This window comes from Coregonus clupeaformis, chromosome 34, assembly GCF_020615455.1.
Source record: "Coregonus clupeaformis isolate EN_2021a chromosome 34, ASM2061545v1, whole genome shotgun sequence".
Classification (NCBI taxonomy): Eukaryota; Metazoa; Chordata; class Actinopteri; order Salmoniformes; family Salmonidae; genus Coregonus; species Coregonus clupeaformis.
In genome coordinates, this window is record NC_059225.1 from 9,374,926 (window position 1) to 9,390,350 (window position 15,425).

General features: G+C 40.3%; 2 protein-coding genes across 2 annotated transcripts; one reads left to right on the forward strand and one right to left on the reverse strand.

The window, feature by feature from the left end:
* Positions 1-2,242: 2,242 nt before the first annotated feature.
* LOC121549709 (vascular cell adhesion protein 1-like) lies at positions 2,243-6,576 on the forward strand. The gene is made up of 8 exons (XM_041861551.2): positions 2,243-2,298; positions 2,530-2,604; positions 2,940-3,326; positions 3,448-3,753; positions 3,890-4,156; positions 5,120-5,213; positions 5,326-5,383; positions 5,762-6,576. Exons 3-8 carry the CDS (start codon positions 3,323-3,325, stop codon positions 6,038-6,040), a joined length of 1,008 nt encoding a protein of 335 aa, XP_041717485.1. The 5' UTR covers positions 2,243-2,298; positions 2,530-2,604; positions 2,940-3,322; the 3' UTR covers positions 6,041-6,576.
* Positions 6,577-6,977: 401 nt separating this feature from the next.
* LOC121549426 (phosphoenolpyruvate carboxykinase [GTP], mitochondrial-like) lies at positions 6,978-8,868 on the reverse strand. Its single transcript, XM_041861235.2, has 3 exons — positions 8,787-8,868; positions 8,530-8,616; positions 6,978-8,151 (listed from the first exon to the last, which is right to left on the reverse strand). Exons 1-3 carry the CDS (start codon positions 8,866-8,868, stop codon positions 7,682-7,684), a joined length of 639 nt encoding a protein of 212 aa, XP_041717169.2. The 3' UTR covers positions 6,978-7,681.
* Positions 8,869-15,425: the final 6,557 nt, after the last annotated feature.

Consider the following 15,425-nt stretch of genomic DNA (forward strand, 5'->3'; position numbering starts at 1 on the left):
GGCACATTTAAAGGTGTCCCATACAATAAGGGGATTCGCTGTACCTATGTTATGTTGGAAAAAGTCAGTTATAAATTCCTTTGTTCTAATTATAAATAAATTATCATCCAATAGGCTTTGATTAAATTTATCTCACTAGATCAGTATATTTAAGCCTCCATATATCTACTAGTTCTAATGTATCCATGACATTCACAATTTCCTTAAGAGCATGTGGGTGATTGTTTGTGGTGTGATTTCCTTTACAGTCCATTGAGCTATTTAAAACAGTATTATAATCCCCCACCATAATAATATTGTCTTGAGTTGCTTGCAGGCTTGATAATTTATTATATATATTGTCAAAGAATTGTGGATCATCATTATTTGGTCCGTAAAGGTTAATGAGCCATATCTGTTTATGGTCCAATAACATATTTAAAATAATCCATCTACCTTTGGGTGTGAATACTTATTTAAATGAGATATTTCTGTATTTCAGTGTCAATAAATCTCAAAACATTTCTAAAAACATATTTTCACTTTGTTATTATGGGTTATTGTGTCCAATTTGTAAGTCGCTCTGGATAAGAGTGTCTGCTAAATGATGTAAATGTAAATGTAAATGGGTGAGAAAACAAATCCATTTAATCCATTTTTTATTCAGGCATTAACACAACAAAATGTGGAATAAGTCAAGGGGTATGAATACTTTCTGAAGGCCCTGAGTATACCAAAAATTAGGAACACCTTCCTAATATTGAGTTGCACCCCCTTTTGCCTTCAGAACATCCTCAATTCATCGGGGTATGGACTCAACAAGGATGCTAGCTTAAAAATCCTTCTTGAACTTGTCTCCTCCCCTTCATCTACACTGATTGAGGTGGATTTAACAAGTGACATCAATAAGGAATCATAGCTTTAACCTGGATTCACCTGGTCAGTCTATGTCATGGAAAGCGCAGTAAGATACTTCTAGACGTTGGTTCTGATCTATCACCTAATACCTACTAATTTATCCATTGACAGTGAGTGGTAGCCTGAACTACCACTGGGGGGTTGGGGTGCCACGGGGCCCCAAATGCCGTTGTCCGACCCTGGTTAGGAGAGCATTTTTGCCTGCTACGGAAAAGTCCATTCCATATCGAAGTGGCGTGAAAAGAATGTTTCTATGTGGTATCCAGCCCACCAGGCTCTGCTTGGCAAATAGACTCCAAAGAGGAAGTGAAACAAGAACAATAGGAAGTTATTGAAGGAGAAGTTGAGTGGTGTGTTAGAATCAGTCAGATGCAATTACAGTTACTATGTTTCATACCAAGTCTGTTTTTCATGTTGAAAAATGATGTGACAATAATTTGTTTTGTATCGAACTCAAATGTAACTTTATTTTTCTGTCTTGTGTAAAATTAATAGTGGATTTTGGTTTATGATTTAGCTAAAAAAAAAAAAAATCCCACACACATTTCCATTCAAGCCTTGGAGATAGGGGAGAGTTTCCTTTGTTGTATTTAACAATGTATTGGGGGCTGACTTAGCAATTTGGTGTCCCGTTTCAAAATGCTGTTGTCTTGTCCTAAACCTAAAATATTAGTGGATTTTAGTTTATGATTTAGCTAAAACATTTTACAAATCCCACAGATATTTCCATTGAAGCCTGGGAGACAGAGGAGAGGGAGATGGTTATATTACCTAAAGTTTCATTTATTATATTTATAGATGTATCAGGGGCGGGCTTAGCAATTTGGGGGCTCGTTTCAAAATGCTGTTGACTTTCCTAACCCCCCCCCCCCCACACACACACCCCAAATAAACTAATTTTATTATGATTATCACACAACTAAAAACCTATTTTGTTTAACAGTTTCATTCCTGGCGTAAATAAATGTATAGGCCATATAAAGCTGTAGAATCAGTGGATAAAACACACTTTGTGTTGAGAATCAGTCAGTGGGCAGCTAGGGCCCATTTCATTTGAAACTGGTGGAACATGGCTAAGGCCACCTCTGTAATGTTTCAAGTGACTGAAACAAATTGTGCAAGAGTAGAAGGTTCATTAGAAAAAATGCAATGTTCTTAGCACTTAAATGTAAAAATAATGCTTTCACAATTGATAAGGAAGACCAGCACATAGATTATTCAAGCATCCTGTTATATAAATACTGTACTATTCTTTTGAAATAATGTCTCATACACTTATTAGGAAGTACGTCACTGATGAGATGTGAGATGTGTCACATGAATTTCAGCACTTTAGTTTGTTACACCACACTATGGGTGTGTGATAGTCTCTTCTGTAGACAGTTTACGTTACCGTCTAGGGTAAGTATCGACTTCACTATATTCTCTGTTAATTTCAATGTTCAAAATACATTTATGGAAATTCTTTACAAGACATTAGATTTATTATGTTCATAGTATTGCTATTCATTCATGTATTAGCTTCACATCACAACTGAAATACATACTGTATTTGATATGGGGATGGTTCAATGCAATGTGTTGTGTGAGTTTAGCTACTCCACCAGTAAGTGTGTGTTTGTCCTGTTTCAGGTGATCAGTAGTGTGTGAGTTCTCACATGGCTTGTCCTGAGAACATGTTTTTTCTCATTGGCCTCTTTATTTCAGGTGAGTCTTCCACACAAACACAACTAGTTATGAATCAGACAGAGGAATAAGCACAAGTCATGATATTTCATGGTATGAGCTATATTCCCATCTGTCTCAATGTGTAGAAAAGTGTACAGTTGACTCCTGATAAGTACAGTTTAATATTCTGGATTCAAACATTCTTTGCTCCAGATATGTCCATGCTCCAGTTTAGGGCATGGAGTCACGACATCAGGAATCACCTGTACATTGAAATGAGTTCATATGTTTTGATACAGAGGCAGAATATTGGGAGAGAGTGACTGGACTGAAAAGATCACATAACCTCCCTGATGTTGTCCTTTATGTTGCAGGTGTTTTGGCCTGTTTTGGCCAACGAAATTTGATTGCCACAATGTCAGATATACTGGATGTACTGACTGGCTCCTGTGTGCAAATCCCATGTGCATTTGATATTCCTGACCAAAATTACTATAAATTTAACAGCACAATACTTACCTTTGGAGTGTGGATAAAAAAATCACCACGGTTTGCTCAGAGTCCGGACAATGTTGTATTTAACAGTAGTAAGACGGTCAACAGATATGAAGGGAAGATAACTGGAAACATTTCCCAGAAGAACTGAACCACAGTCTTCTTCAATGTAACCACCAGTTACTCTGATAAATACTTCTTCAGGATTGAAAGTCAACCATTCCGTGCAACAGACCCTGAAAAGTATGTTGTTATAGATGTCATGGGTAAGAAGAGACAGAGACTATTTAACTTTTATCAACTTCTCTAAAATGATATGAGTAGAATACGACCAAGTAGGCAGTGTGCCTGTCAGAGTAAAATATATTTATTTTTAATGTATTACAGATTTGCCTCCCAGCCCCAACATTACTGTCTCAGGTGAGGTGAAGGAAGGGACCCCTGTCAGTTTAAACTGCTCTGCTGTCGCTCCCTGTCCCGAACACCCCCCTGAGCTGATATGGACTCTCCCAACACAGTTCACACCTGAGAACCAACTGCAGGAGAATCCAGACCAAACCAAATCAGTTCTCTCCACGGTGAATTTCACTCCGTCATACCTTCATCATGAGAAGAACATCACTTGTACTGCAGTCTACCCAGTAGGGACAAGCAACAAGACAGCTGAACATACCATGATGCTTAACGTTTCATGTAAGATTTAGTCACAGTTTCCTGTAGAATAGATCATTCTATCATGTTTTCACTGATGATTGTCATAGAGTGGTTTTGATTAGACTGTTCAATATACCACATCCAGATACATTCTAAATGAACCCTTCTCCCTCAGTCTCTCCTAAGGACACCTCAGCCTCCATCAGTCCAGCTGATCCAGTATTAGTGGGCAGCTGTGTTAATCTGACCTGCAGCAGTACAGCCAACCCTCCTGTGACAAACTTCACCTGGTTCCAGATCAGTGGGGGTAAAACAACACAGGTAGCATCTGGACAGAGTTACACCCTCAATGTGACTGTTGGTGATGGAGGACTGTACTACTGTGAAGCAAGAAATAGTCACGGCTTTGGGAAGTCAAAGGAAGAGAAGCTGGCTATTAAAGGTGAAACGGGCATGTCGGGCACAATGTTAGATTAGACATACACCATATATACAAGAGTATGTGGACACCCTTTCAAATTAGTTGATTTGGCTATTTCAGCCACACCCGTTGCTGACAGGTGTATTAAATTGAGCATACAGCCATGCAATCTCCATAGACAAACATTGGCAGTAGAATGGTCTTACTGAAGAGCTCAGTGACTTTCAACGTGGAACCATCATAGGATGCCACCTTTCCAACAAGTCAGTTTGTCAAATTTCTGCTCTGCTTGAGCTGCCTCTGTCAACTGTAAGTGCTGTTATTATGAAGTGGAATCCTCTAGGAGCAACAATGGCTCAGCCGCGAAGTGGTAGGCCACACACGCTCTCAGAACGGGACAGCTGAGTGCTGAAGCGCGAAGCGCGTAAAAGTCATCTGACTTCAGTTGCAGCATTTTCTACCGTTCCAAACTGCCTCTGGAAGCAACAAGAACTGTTAGTCGGGAGCTTCACGAAATTGGTTTCCATGGTCGAGCAGCCGCACACAAGCCTAAGACCAACATGTGCAATGCCAAGAATCGTCTGGAATGGTGTAAAGCTCGCTGCCATTGGACTCTGGAGAAGTGGAAACCCGTTCTCTGGAGTGATGAATCCCGCTTCACCATCTGGCAGTCCAACGGACGAATCTGGGTTTGACGGATGCCAGGAGAATGCTACCTTCCCCAATGCATAGTGCAAACTGTAAAGTTTGGTGGAGGAGGAAAAATGGTCTGGAGCTGTTTTTCATGGTTCTGGCTAGAACCCTTAGTTCCAGTGAAGGGAAATCTTAACGCTACAGCATACAATGACATTCTATATTCCATATTAATGCCCATGATTTTTGAATGAGATGTTCGACGAGCAGGTGTCCACATACCTTTGTTCATGTAGTGTCCTTTAGATATCTTTTAGTTAGAAATGACCATAATATGTGCTGTATTTTCAGGGCAAGAAGAGCCTGTTAACCCAATGGTTTCTGGGATTGCAGCAGGAACTCTGGGGGTCTTTCTGCTTATCAGCCTGATCAGTCTTTTTGGATGGTAAAAACTATTCCTGGCATCAATGCAAAACTATTTATTTATGTTGTGTTTGTGCTTTTGCATATGAAAACCCTCTCAGTGCATTCAGAATACCTTTCTAAATGTCTTCCAGGAGGAGAAACTCTAGGCTCCCCGATGGACTTGAAAGGACGGACAATCCACAGGGACAGGTGGGTATAAGACTCAACTTTCAAAACACATCTATAAAGTGTATCTAAGGATGTACTGAATTAATGATGAAACTATCCAAAGCCATGAGGTTAACATCATTTTAGAGAAAGTACAGGGGGAGATGACCACACCGAAAACAGTTCCACATCCTTTACGAACATTGAATGATAACAGAATAGCTGTTGGACTTTGACAGTGTTTTCTGTAGATTGGAGCTCATTTGTTGTCAAAATGTAATTATTTTCTTCTGTCAGTTTAATTGACATTGTCATTGACATCCCCTCAGTATGTGTTGTGTAACCTGCTGACTTTAGAGTTTTACAAATGACTGAGCTTAGAACTTTACACCTGTTCCTCTCTCTGTGTTCTCTCCACAGAACTCCCCGGTTGGGACGGTGTGTGTTAACCAGACCACAGCCGGAGAGAAACCAGAGGAACCTGCAGAAGACCAGCCTGAAGAGATCCACTATGGTGACATAGACTTCTCCAAACTACGGCCCAAAGAGACCCCAGCTGCAGCCCAGGACAGGAACAGGGTCCAGGGGCAGGAGAGTGAGTACGCTGAAGTCAATGTGACCAGGAGAGGGCCCCAGGAACCACACCTTAACTACATAGATGGGCTTTATGCACAAGTGAATAAAAGAGGTGCATTTTAAGTATTTTGGATATATACAGTATGTATTGTGAATTTGCTGTCTATTGTTATTTTTGATTTCGTATTCATAAGTTTGTGAACCTCAATTTCTGCATATTTGTAGAATTTTCTTGTATGAAAATTGTTTAACTGTTTAAAAGTGCCGTGCCACCTGATAGTTCAAATGCAGTTTAAGGCCATATAAAGTCAATGATGACAGAGGATATATGACACAATTATTTGGCTGATACAAGACAGGAAGTTGGTGAAGTAAGTCAACATGACAGCAGAATGGTGTTAACATCTACTAGTCACTGTTTCTCTGCATCTTTTGTGCAGTTACCAGAATAACAATATTATCTGTAATAGGAATTACCCGGTGAACAAAAAAGAGCAGTCGCAGATAAAGTCAATCATAAATCAATCTGGATTAATACAAGTTGCAACAGGGAGACAACATCCAGCATAGAAGCAGAGAAAATGTCTAACTGATAAAGTATTCAACCCCCTTAGCATTTTTCCTATTTTGTTGCCTTACAACCTGGAATTAAAATAGATTTTTGGGGGGGTTGTATCATTTGATTTACACAACATGCCTACCACTTTGAAGATGCAAAATATTTTTTCTTGAAAAACAAACAAAAAATAAGACAAGAAAACAGATAACTTGAGCGTGCGTAACTATTCCCCCCGCCCCAAAGTCAATACTTTGTAGAGCCACCTTTGGCAGCAATTACAGCTGCAAGTCTCTTGGGGTTTGTCTCTATAAGCTTGGCACATCTAGCCACTGGGATTTTTGCTCATTCATCAAGGCAAAACTGCTCCAGCTCCTCCTACATCTAGGACTGGGAATGTGAACTTTATTCATCTTAAATATTCCCATTACATATATATTTTAAATGTACATATTTTGGGGAGTTATGTCAGTTTTTATGTTGAGTGTTGATCAAGAGACACAATTGAGGCTGAATTTGATGTTTATTAATTGCACTGTAATAAAAACCTTTACGTTCAATTTCCATTAAATCTCAGTTTTATTGGTCCAACAGTTTGCATATCTTGTGTGTAAACATTAGATTATAATCATATTTATTAATATAAAAGTGAGAAAAAATGCTAATTAATCTTTCCCCCCGAGCCAACCAGATGTATTTCCTCCACATGGTCCAAGCCAATGGTCATTCAGTAATCCCAGGGACTAGTGAGCAAATAAAAGGATATTGACGTAACATTCTGCAAAAATGTTGAAATTAATATGGATATTAAAGCTTGTCATGATTAGATGATTCTTTGGGCTATAGTTAGAAAACATCCAATGCCTTTATTGCAAGATGTCAGTAAGGTACTGCTAAACACTGATTCTGCTAATATCACCTAATATCTACTCATATAGCCACTGACAGTGAGTGGCGGCCGAACTGCATTCGTCAGTGATGCAGTCGCATCATATCATTGTATTTTCTTACAATTTAGAAACGTTGGTTTACATGTACCCACATATAGGAAAAGCAGTTTCCACCAAACTGCAATTAGCTTGTTAGTCCCTTTTCTGTCAGTCCCACCATATCCCCATCCCCACCATATTGCAGCATCAGCATAGTGTAGTGTCCAATAGTCCATACTTTCTCTCTTCTCTCTCTGAATCATCTGGTCCCTCCACCTCTCAATTCCTGACCCTGTCCTCCAGAGCCTTCAGCTCTCCCTCCACCTGTTGGGGGAGGTCGGCTCCCACCTGCTCGGTAAAGTATGCCCTCAGCTCCTGGGTCTCCTTCTCCCAGAAGGCCTTGGGCAGGTCAAAGAGGGCACGCATGTCCACCTTGCTGCCCAGTCCCTGCAGGTTGATGGCTCCCTCCTGTGGCACCCAGCCCACCATGCTCTTCCTGGCCGCCTCATCCTCCCTCTCGCGGCTGCAGCGCTTGAAGATCCACTCCAGAACGCGGGCGTTGTCGCCAAAGCCCGGACAGAGGAAGGAGCCCGACGTGGGGTCCTTGCGGAACCAGTTGACATGGAAGATATTGGGCAGGTGGGTGGGGCCCTTGCGGGTCTCCATGCTCAGCCAGTGGGCCAGGTAGTCCCCGAAGTTGTAGCCACAGAAGGGGCGCATGGCGAAGGGGTCGTGCATTATGACCTTGCCTGGAGATAAAAAATACATTTTATTCAAAAGGTCATCGTTTTATTCATTATCACTGGAGAGGAATGAGGGAAAACAGTATGCCATCATATCAGGTGATATTAACCTTCGAGATGTTTTTACTGTTCTATTCTACTCTATAGACAGCTCATATCCACTTTAATTAGGCCCTCCTGTAGCTCAGTTGGTAGAGCATGGCGCTTGCAACGCCAGGGTTGTGGGTTCGTTTCCCACGGGGGGGCCAGTATGAAAAATGTATGCACTCACTAACTGTAAGTCACTCTGGATAAGAGCGTCTGCTAAATTACTAAAATGTAAATATGTTATAACTAATTTAATTATATGACAAGCTCTTTAATGTGGTTTATGAGGTACTGTACCTTTGTACTCAGCAGCTGCTGTGGCCTCAGACCTCATAGAGGCTCCCACAAACACACCGTGACGCCAATTAAACGACTCGTACACAACTTGAAATAGTAGAATAATCGTAGAACTTGTTTAGCAGGTTAGGATAATTAACGTAGTAGTTTGGATAATTAAATTAAGGTAAGGAAAAGGTTCATGGTTAGCTAAAATAAAACATGTAATCAACTTTTGATGTCAATTTGACAAAAGCTGTTTACCATCTAGACATGACCGTTGAAGAGGGTGCCCATGTCCACCTTGCTGACCAGGCCCTGCAGGTCGATGGCTCCCTCCTGTGGCTCCCAGCCCACCATGCTCTTCCTGGCAGATAGAAGTGAAGCAATGAAAGAGGAAGTGTGTGCAGGAGAAATTGAGGAGTGTGTGATAATCCGTCAGCTACAATTACAGTTACTCTGTTTCTGACAAAGTCTATTTTACGTGTTGAAAGATAATGTGAGAACCGGGTATCATTTACTGAACTCACATTTAACTAGGCAAGTTGGAAGGATTTTGGGTTAAGATTGAGCTACATATTTGTTAAAATACCACACACATTCCCATTTACGCCTGGGAGATAGGGGAGAGGGAGATTTTATTATATTTTACCTTTATTTAACCAGGTAAGACCCATTGAGGTTAAAAACCTATTTTGCGAGGGCGACCTGGCAAGAAGGCAAAACAGGGAAATAGCAGCGTGTAAATAAAATAGTACAGAAAAATACAAAATACACACAAAAGACAAAGTGTCACAAGTTACAGATACAATTGAAGATTAGAAACAACTGCAGCTAACACAAACAGTGTTGTCGATCAGAGTCTTAAAAACAGTCAAGGACACTAACTCCCTGAACTTTAATATCTTTTGAAGCATGTTCCAGGATGAAGGGGCATTATGGGAAAAAGATTGTTTCCCCATCTCAGTTCTAGCCTTAGGAACAGACAAGGACAGCAGCGACTGTGAACGAAGACTGTATTGAGTGACTGATCTGGTCAGTAAGGAACAGAAATACAAAGGGAGTTGTCCTATCGATACTTTGTACACAAAAGTGTACCAGTGCTTTAGCCTCCTGGTGGAGAGAGAGGTCCATTGCACCACAGCATTCATCGCACTAATTGACAACATACTAACCAATTGAAAAATCACCTGTACATTGAAATAAGTTAATATTATTATCATATTAATATTATGCATCCTCCATAAGAATTAATGAAATTCTACAGTATTTAAATCATATGTTTCAAGGACAAAATTACATGTATTTAAGTATTTTGTTGTAGAGGGGACGGTAAAATTAGTACTCTATAAAAAAATACTTTAATGTCTTTACATGTTTTATTTTTAATTTTTAATGTTCAGGTCATATAAAAAGCATGAGCTGTCACACCCAGAGAAAATTACTGAGTGGCTGACTAACAGAGAATAAACTGGAAGATACAAAAACAAATAGAGTTTCACACTATACATACAGTGCCTTCGGAAAGTATTCAGACCCTTTGACTTTTTCACATTTTGTTACGTTACAACAATACCCCATAATGAGAAAGCGGAAACAGTTTTTAAGAAATTTTAGCAAATGTATTAAAAATTAAAAACAGAAATACCTTATTTACGTAAGAATTCAGACCCTTTGCTATGAGACTCGAAATTGAACTCAGGTGCATCCTGTTTCCATTGATCATCCTTGAGATGTTTCTACAACTTGATTGGAGTCCACCTGTGGTAAATTCATTTCATTGGACATGATTTGGAAAGGCACACACACCTGCCTATATAAGGTCCCACAGTTGACAGTGCATGTCATAGCAAAAACCAAGCTATGAGGTCGAAGTAATTGTCCATAGAGCTCCGAGACGAGATTGTGTCGAGGCACAGATCTGGGGAAGGGTAAGAAAAATGTCTGCAGCATTCAAGGTCCCCAAGAACACAGTGGCCTCCTTCATTCTTAAATGGAAGAAGTTTGGAACCACCAAGACTCTTCCTAGAGCTGGCCGCCCGGCCAACCTGAGCGATCGGGGGAGAAGGGCCTTGGTCAGGGAGGTGACCAAGAACCCAATGGTCACTCTGACAGAGCTCTAGAGTTAGGGTTCTAGAGACTTGAACCCGATTGAACATCTCTGGAGAGACCTGAAAATAGCTGTGCAGCAACGCTCCCCATCCAACATGACAGAGCTTGAGAGGATCTGCAGAGAAGAATGGGAGACACTCCCCAAATACAGATGTGCCAAACTTGTAGCGTCATACCCAAGATAACTCAATGCTGTAATCGCTGCCAAAGGTGCTTCAACAAAGTACTGAGTAAAGGGTCTGAATAGTTCTAAAAGCATTACTGTGCCTTCTTCAGGGTAATGTCATGAATGTTTGAACCAGGTGATGTAGACAAACAGCGCAATTAGTGCAACCATTGACAATAGTGAGGGGTGTGTCATAATTATGAGGTTAAATAGAATGAATTGAGTGAAACTGTTAAAAGACAATAGTTTACAGCATATTGAATATATTAGGCTATTGTTATCATTAACTTTAGCATAACATTAGCATCAACATACATTATTGTTTAATTTAATTTCACATATATGTAATTGTTTCCAATTTCATTAAATGTTGTTACATGTAATCTTTTGGTTCAACCATAATGCATAATAAGCATCATCAACAGGGGGAACATATTGGGTGTACGCTGACAAGCTGTAGAAAGAATATATTCATTTATAAGAACCAGCAGGGGATCAAATACTTTTTTCCCTCACTGTACATTCTAAATGAGCCCCTCTCCCTCAGTCTCTCCTAAGGACACCTCAGCCTCCATCAGTCCAGCTGGTCCAGTATTAGTGGGCAGCTGTGTTAATCTGACCTGCAGCAGTACAGCCAACCCTCCTGTGACAAACTTCACCTGGTTCCAGATCAGTGGGGGTAAACCAACACAGGAAGCATCTGGACTGAGTTACACCCTCAATGTGACTGTTGGTGATGGAGGACTGTACTACTGTGAAGCAAGAAATAGTCACGGCCTTGGGAAGTCAACGGAAGTGCAGCTGGCAATTAAAGGTAGAAGCAGTGGCACATTCAATATATATATATTTTTTTATCTTTATTTTAACAGGGAAAAACAGACTGAGACGTGGATCTCTTTTACGGCTGTGCCCTGTGTAAACATGTTGACATGTACAGTTTTAGACATACAGACAAGAACATTTCAAACATACAAAATGAAAAACACAATTCAACAGAAACAATCACAGACAACATCATATTGATCCTCCATAACATTTTTTAAATGGGCAAGGGACACCAGAGTGTCTAACTTAAGTTGGATCTGCAGTTTGTTCCATAAATAAGGTGCAAAGGAACTGAAGGCAGTCCTACCCAACTCTGTGGAGACCACATAAATCTCTAATGTAATCCACATCTGTGATCTGGTTTTAAAATTAGTATATCTAGTGGACATTAATGATGATATATATGGAGGTAATTTTAAAAGAAGTGCTTTATAAATAAACAAGAGAGCATGTTGCTCTCGCCTCACAGATAGAGAGGCCCACATGTTGATATAGGATACAGTGATGAGTTTTGTAACTATCACCCGTGATAAACCTGAGTGCACAATGGTAAATAGCATCCAGTGGTTTTAATGTGTTTGCCGATGCATGCATATAGATAATATCACCATAATCTAAAACGGACATAAAAGTACCCTGCACAATTTGTTTTCTATTTACGGAGGACAGACAAGCCCTGTTTCTGTAAAGGAACCCTATCTTGATTTTGAGCTTTTTTCCAAATTCAGTAACATGTTTTTTAAAAGAAAGCCTATCATCTAACCAAGAAGAAGAAGTTACAGGTCTGTGAGAGCCAGAAATCTTGCTTGTTTGTAGGTGACCAAATACTTATTTTCCACCATAATTTGCAAATAAATTCATTAAAAATCCTACAATGTGATTTTCTGGGTTTTTTCCCTCAATTTGTCTGTCATAGTTGACGTGTACCTATGATGAAAATTACTGGCCTCTCTCATCTTTTTAAGTGGGAGAACTTGCACAATTGATGGCTGACTAAATACTTTTTTCCCCCACTGTATATATAATGAAGAAGAGATATACTTGTTTTTGTGTAACAGACCAGATAAAGCATGGCTGCTACAGTGGGGAGAACAAGTATTTGATACACTGCCGATTTTGCAGGTTTTCCTACTTACAAAGCATGTAGAGGTCTGTCATTTTTATCATAGGTACACTTCAACTGTGAGAGACGGAATCTAAAACAAAAATCCAGAAAATCCCATTGTATGATTTTTAAGTAATTAATTTGCATTTTATTGCATGACATAAGTATTTGATACATCAGAAAAGCAGAACTTAATATTTGGTACAGAAACCTTTGTTTGCAATTACAGAGATCATACGTTTCCTGTAGGTCTTGACCAGGTTTGCACACACTGCAGCAGGGATTTTGGCCCACTCCTCCATACAGACCTTCTCCAGATCCTTCAGGTTTCGGGGCTGTCGCTGGGCAATACGGACTTCCAGCTCCCCTCCAAAGATTTTCTATTGGGTTCAGGTCTGGAGACTGGCTAGGCCACTCCAGGACCTTGAGATGCTTCTTACGGAGCCACTCCTTAGTTGCCCTGGCTGTGTGTTTTGGGTCGTTGTCATGCTGGAAGACCCAGCCACGACCCATCTTCAATGCTCTTACTGAGGGAAGGAGGTTGTTGGCCAAGATCTCGCGATACATGGCCCCATCCATCCTCCCCTCAATACGGTGCAGTCGTCCTGTCCCCTTTGCAGAAAAGCATCCCCAAAGAATGATGTTTCCACCTCCATGCTTCACGGTTGGGATGGTGTTCTTGGGGTTGTACTCATCCTTCTTCTTCCTCCAATCACGGCGCGAGTGGAGTTTAGACCAAAAAGCTCTATTTTTGTCTCATCAGACCACATGACCTTCTCCCATTCCTCCTCTGGATCATCCAGATGGTCATTGGCAAACTTCAGACGGGCCTGGACATGCGCTGGCTTGAGCAGGGGGACGTTGCGTGCGCTGCAAGATTTTAATCCATGACGGCGTAATGTGTTACTAATGGTTTTCTTTGAGACTGTGGTCCCAGCTCTCTTCAGGTCATTGACCAGGTCCTGCCGTGTAGTTCTGGGCTGATCCCTCACCTTCCTCATGATCATTGATGCCCCACGAGGTGAGATCTTGCATGGAGCCCCAGACCGAGGGTGATTGACCGTCATCTTGAACTTCTTCCATTTTCTAATAATTGCGCCAACAGTTGTTTCCTTCTCACCAAGCTGCTTGCCTATTGTCCTGTAGCCCATCCCAGCCTTGTGCAGGTCTACAATGTTATCCCTGATGTCCTTACACAGCTCTCTGGTCTTGGCCATTGTGGAGAGGTTGGAGTCTGTTTGATTGAGTGTGTGGACAGGTGTCTTTTATACAGGTAACAAGTTCAAACAGGTGCAGTTAATACAGGTAATGAGTGGAGAACAGGAGGGCTTCTTAAAGAAAAACTAACAGGTCTGTGAGAGCTGGAATTCTTACTGGTTGGTAGGTGATCAAATACTTATGTCATGCAATAAAATGCAAATTAATTACTTAAAAATCATACAATGTGATTTTCTGAATTTTTGTTTTAGATTCCATCTCTCACAGTTGAAGTGTACCTATGATAAAAAATTACAGACCTCTACATGCTTTGTACGTAGGAAAACCTGCAAAATCGGCAGTGTATCAAAAACTTGTTCTCCCCACTGTATATGTATCTAGGTATGATACAGTTGTAGGATCTTAATTTGATCACTATTTTGTTGCTGAGAAGTTTCTTGCGCCGCGGGAAATACACATAAGCTTTGAATTTACATAAATTCACTAAACACCTGCACCAAAAAAGTGGTTATATTAATAGTATTGCACTTTTCATGTAGCCTTATTTTGGAGAGCTAATAGCCTAACCACCAATGGAACAACATTATGGACTAAACGTTAAAATCCTTTTGCTGCAGGATTATTTTGCTGCAACAATACTGGTCAAATTAAGATCTTACATCTGTACATCTACAGTACACGTGTAATTTGTAATATTAGACAATGTGCAAAATGTTTCCTCTTTTTGGAACAGATGACCATAATATGTGCTTTATTTACAGGGCAAGATGAGCCTGTTAACCCAAAGGTTTATGAGATTATAGGAAAAACCTTGCCGTTGTTTTTCATTTTCAGCCTGATCGTGTTCTTTGCATGGTAATAAGCTATTCCCAGTCTCATTGCAAACATATATATCATGCTATTTGTGCTTTTGTATATGAAAACCTAAATGATGTCAAAATACCTTCATTCTTGTCTTCCAGGAGGAGGACAACATCTAGACTCTCCAATGGGTTTGAAACAACAGAGAGTTCATAGGGACAGGTGGGAATGTTAGAGCACTATAGCCTATTTTATTGCCTTACCTCCATAACTTGCTAAATTTGCACACACTGTATATATATGTATTTCTGTTGTATTTTTTTTGACATTGTTTTGTTTTACCCCATATGTAACTCTGTGTTGTTGTTTTTATCGCACTGCTTTGCTTTATCTTGGCCAGGTCGCAGTTGTAAATGAGAACTTGTTCTCAACTGGTTTACCTGGTTAAATAAAGGTGAAAAAAAATAAAAATAAAATAAAGAGTCATCTTTTAAAACCCATCTAGAATGTGCATTTAAGGAAGAATTGATTGAATACTGTGTTGTATAACCAACTGTAACTATGAAGTCATTCTTCTTCTGAAGTGTCTGTCCTGACACCTGTTCCTTTCTCTGTGTTCTCTCCTCAGAACTCCCCGGTTCGGACGGTGTTCTCTAACCAGGCCACAGTCGGGAGAGGGGACCAGGAACC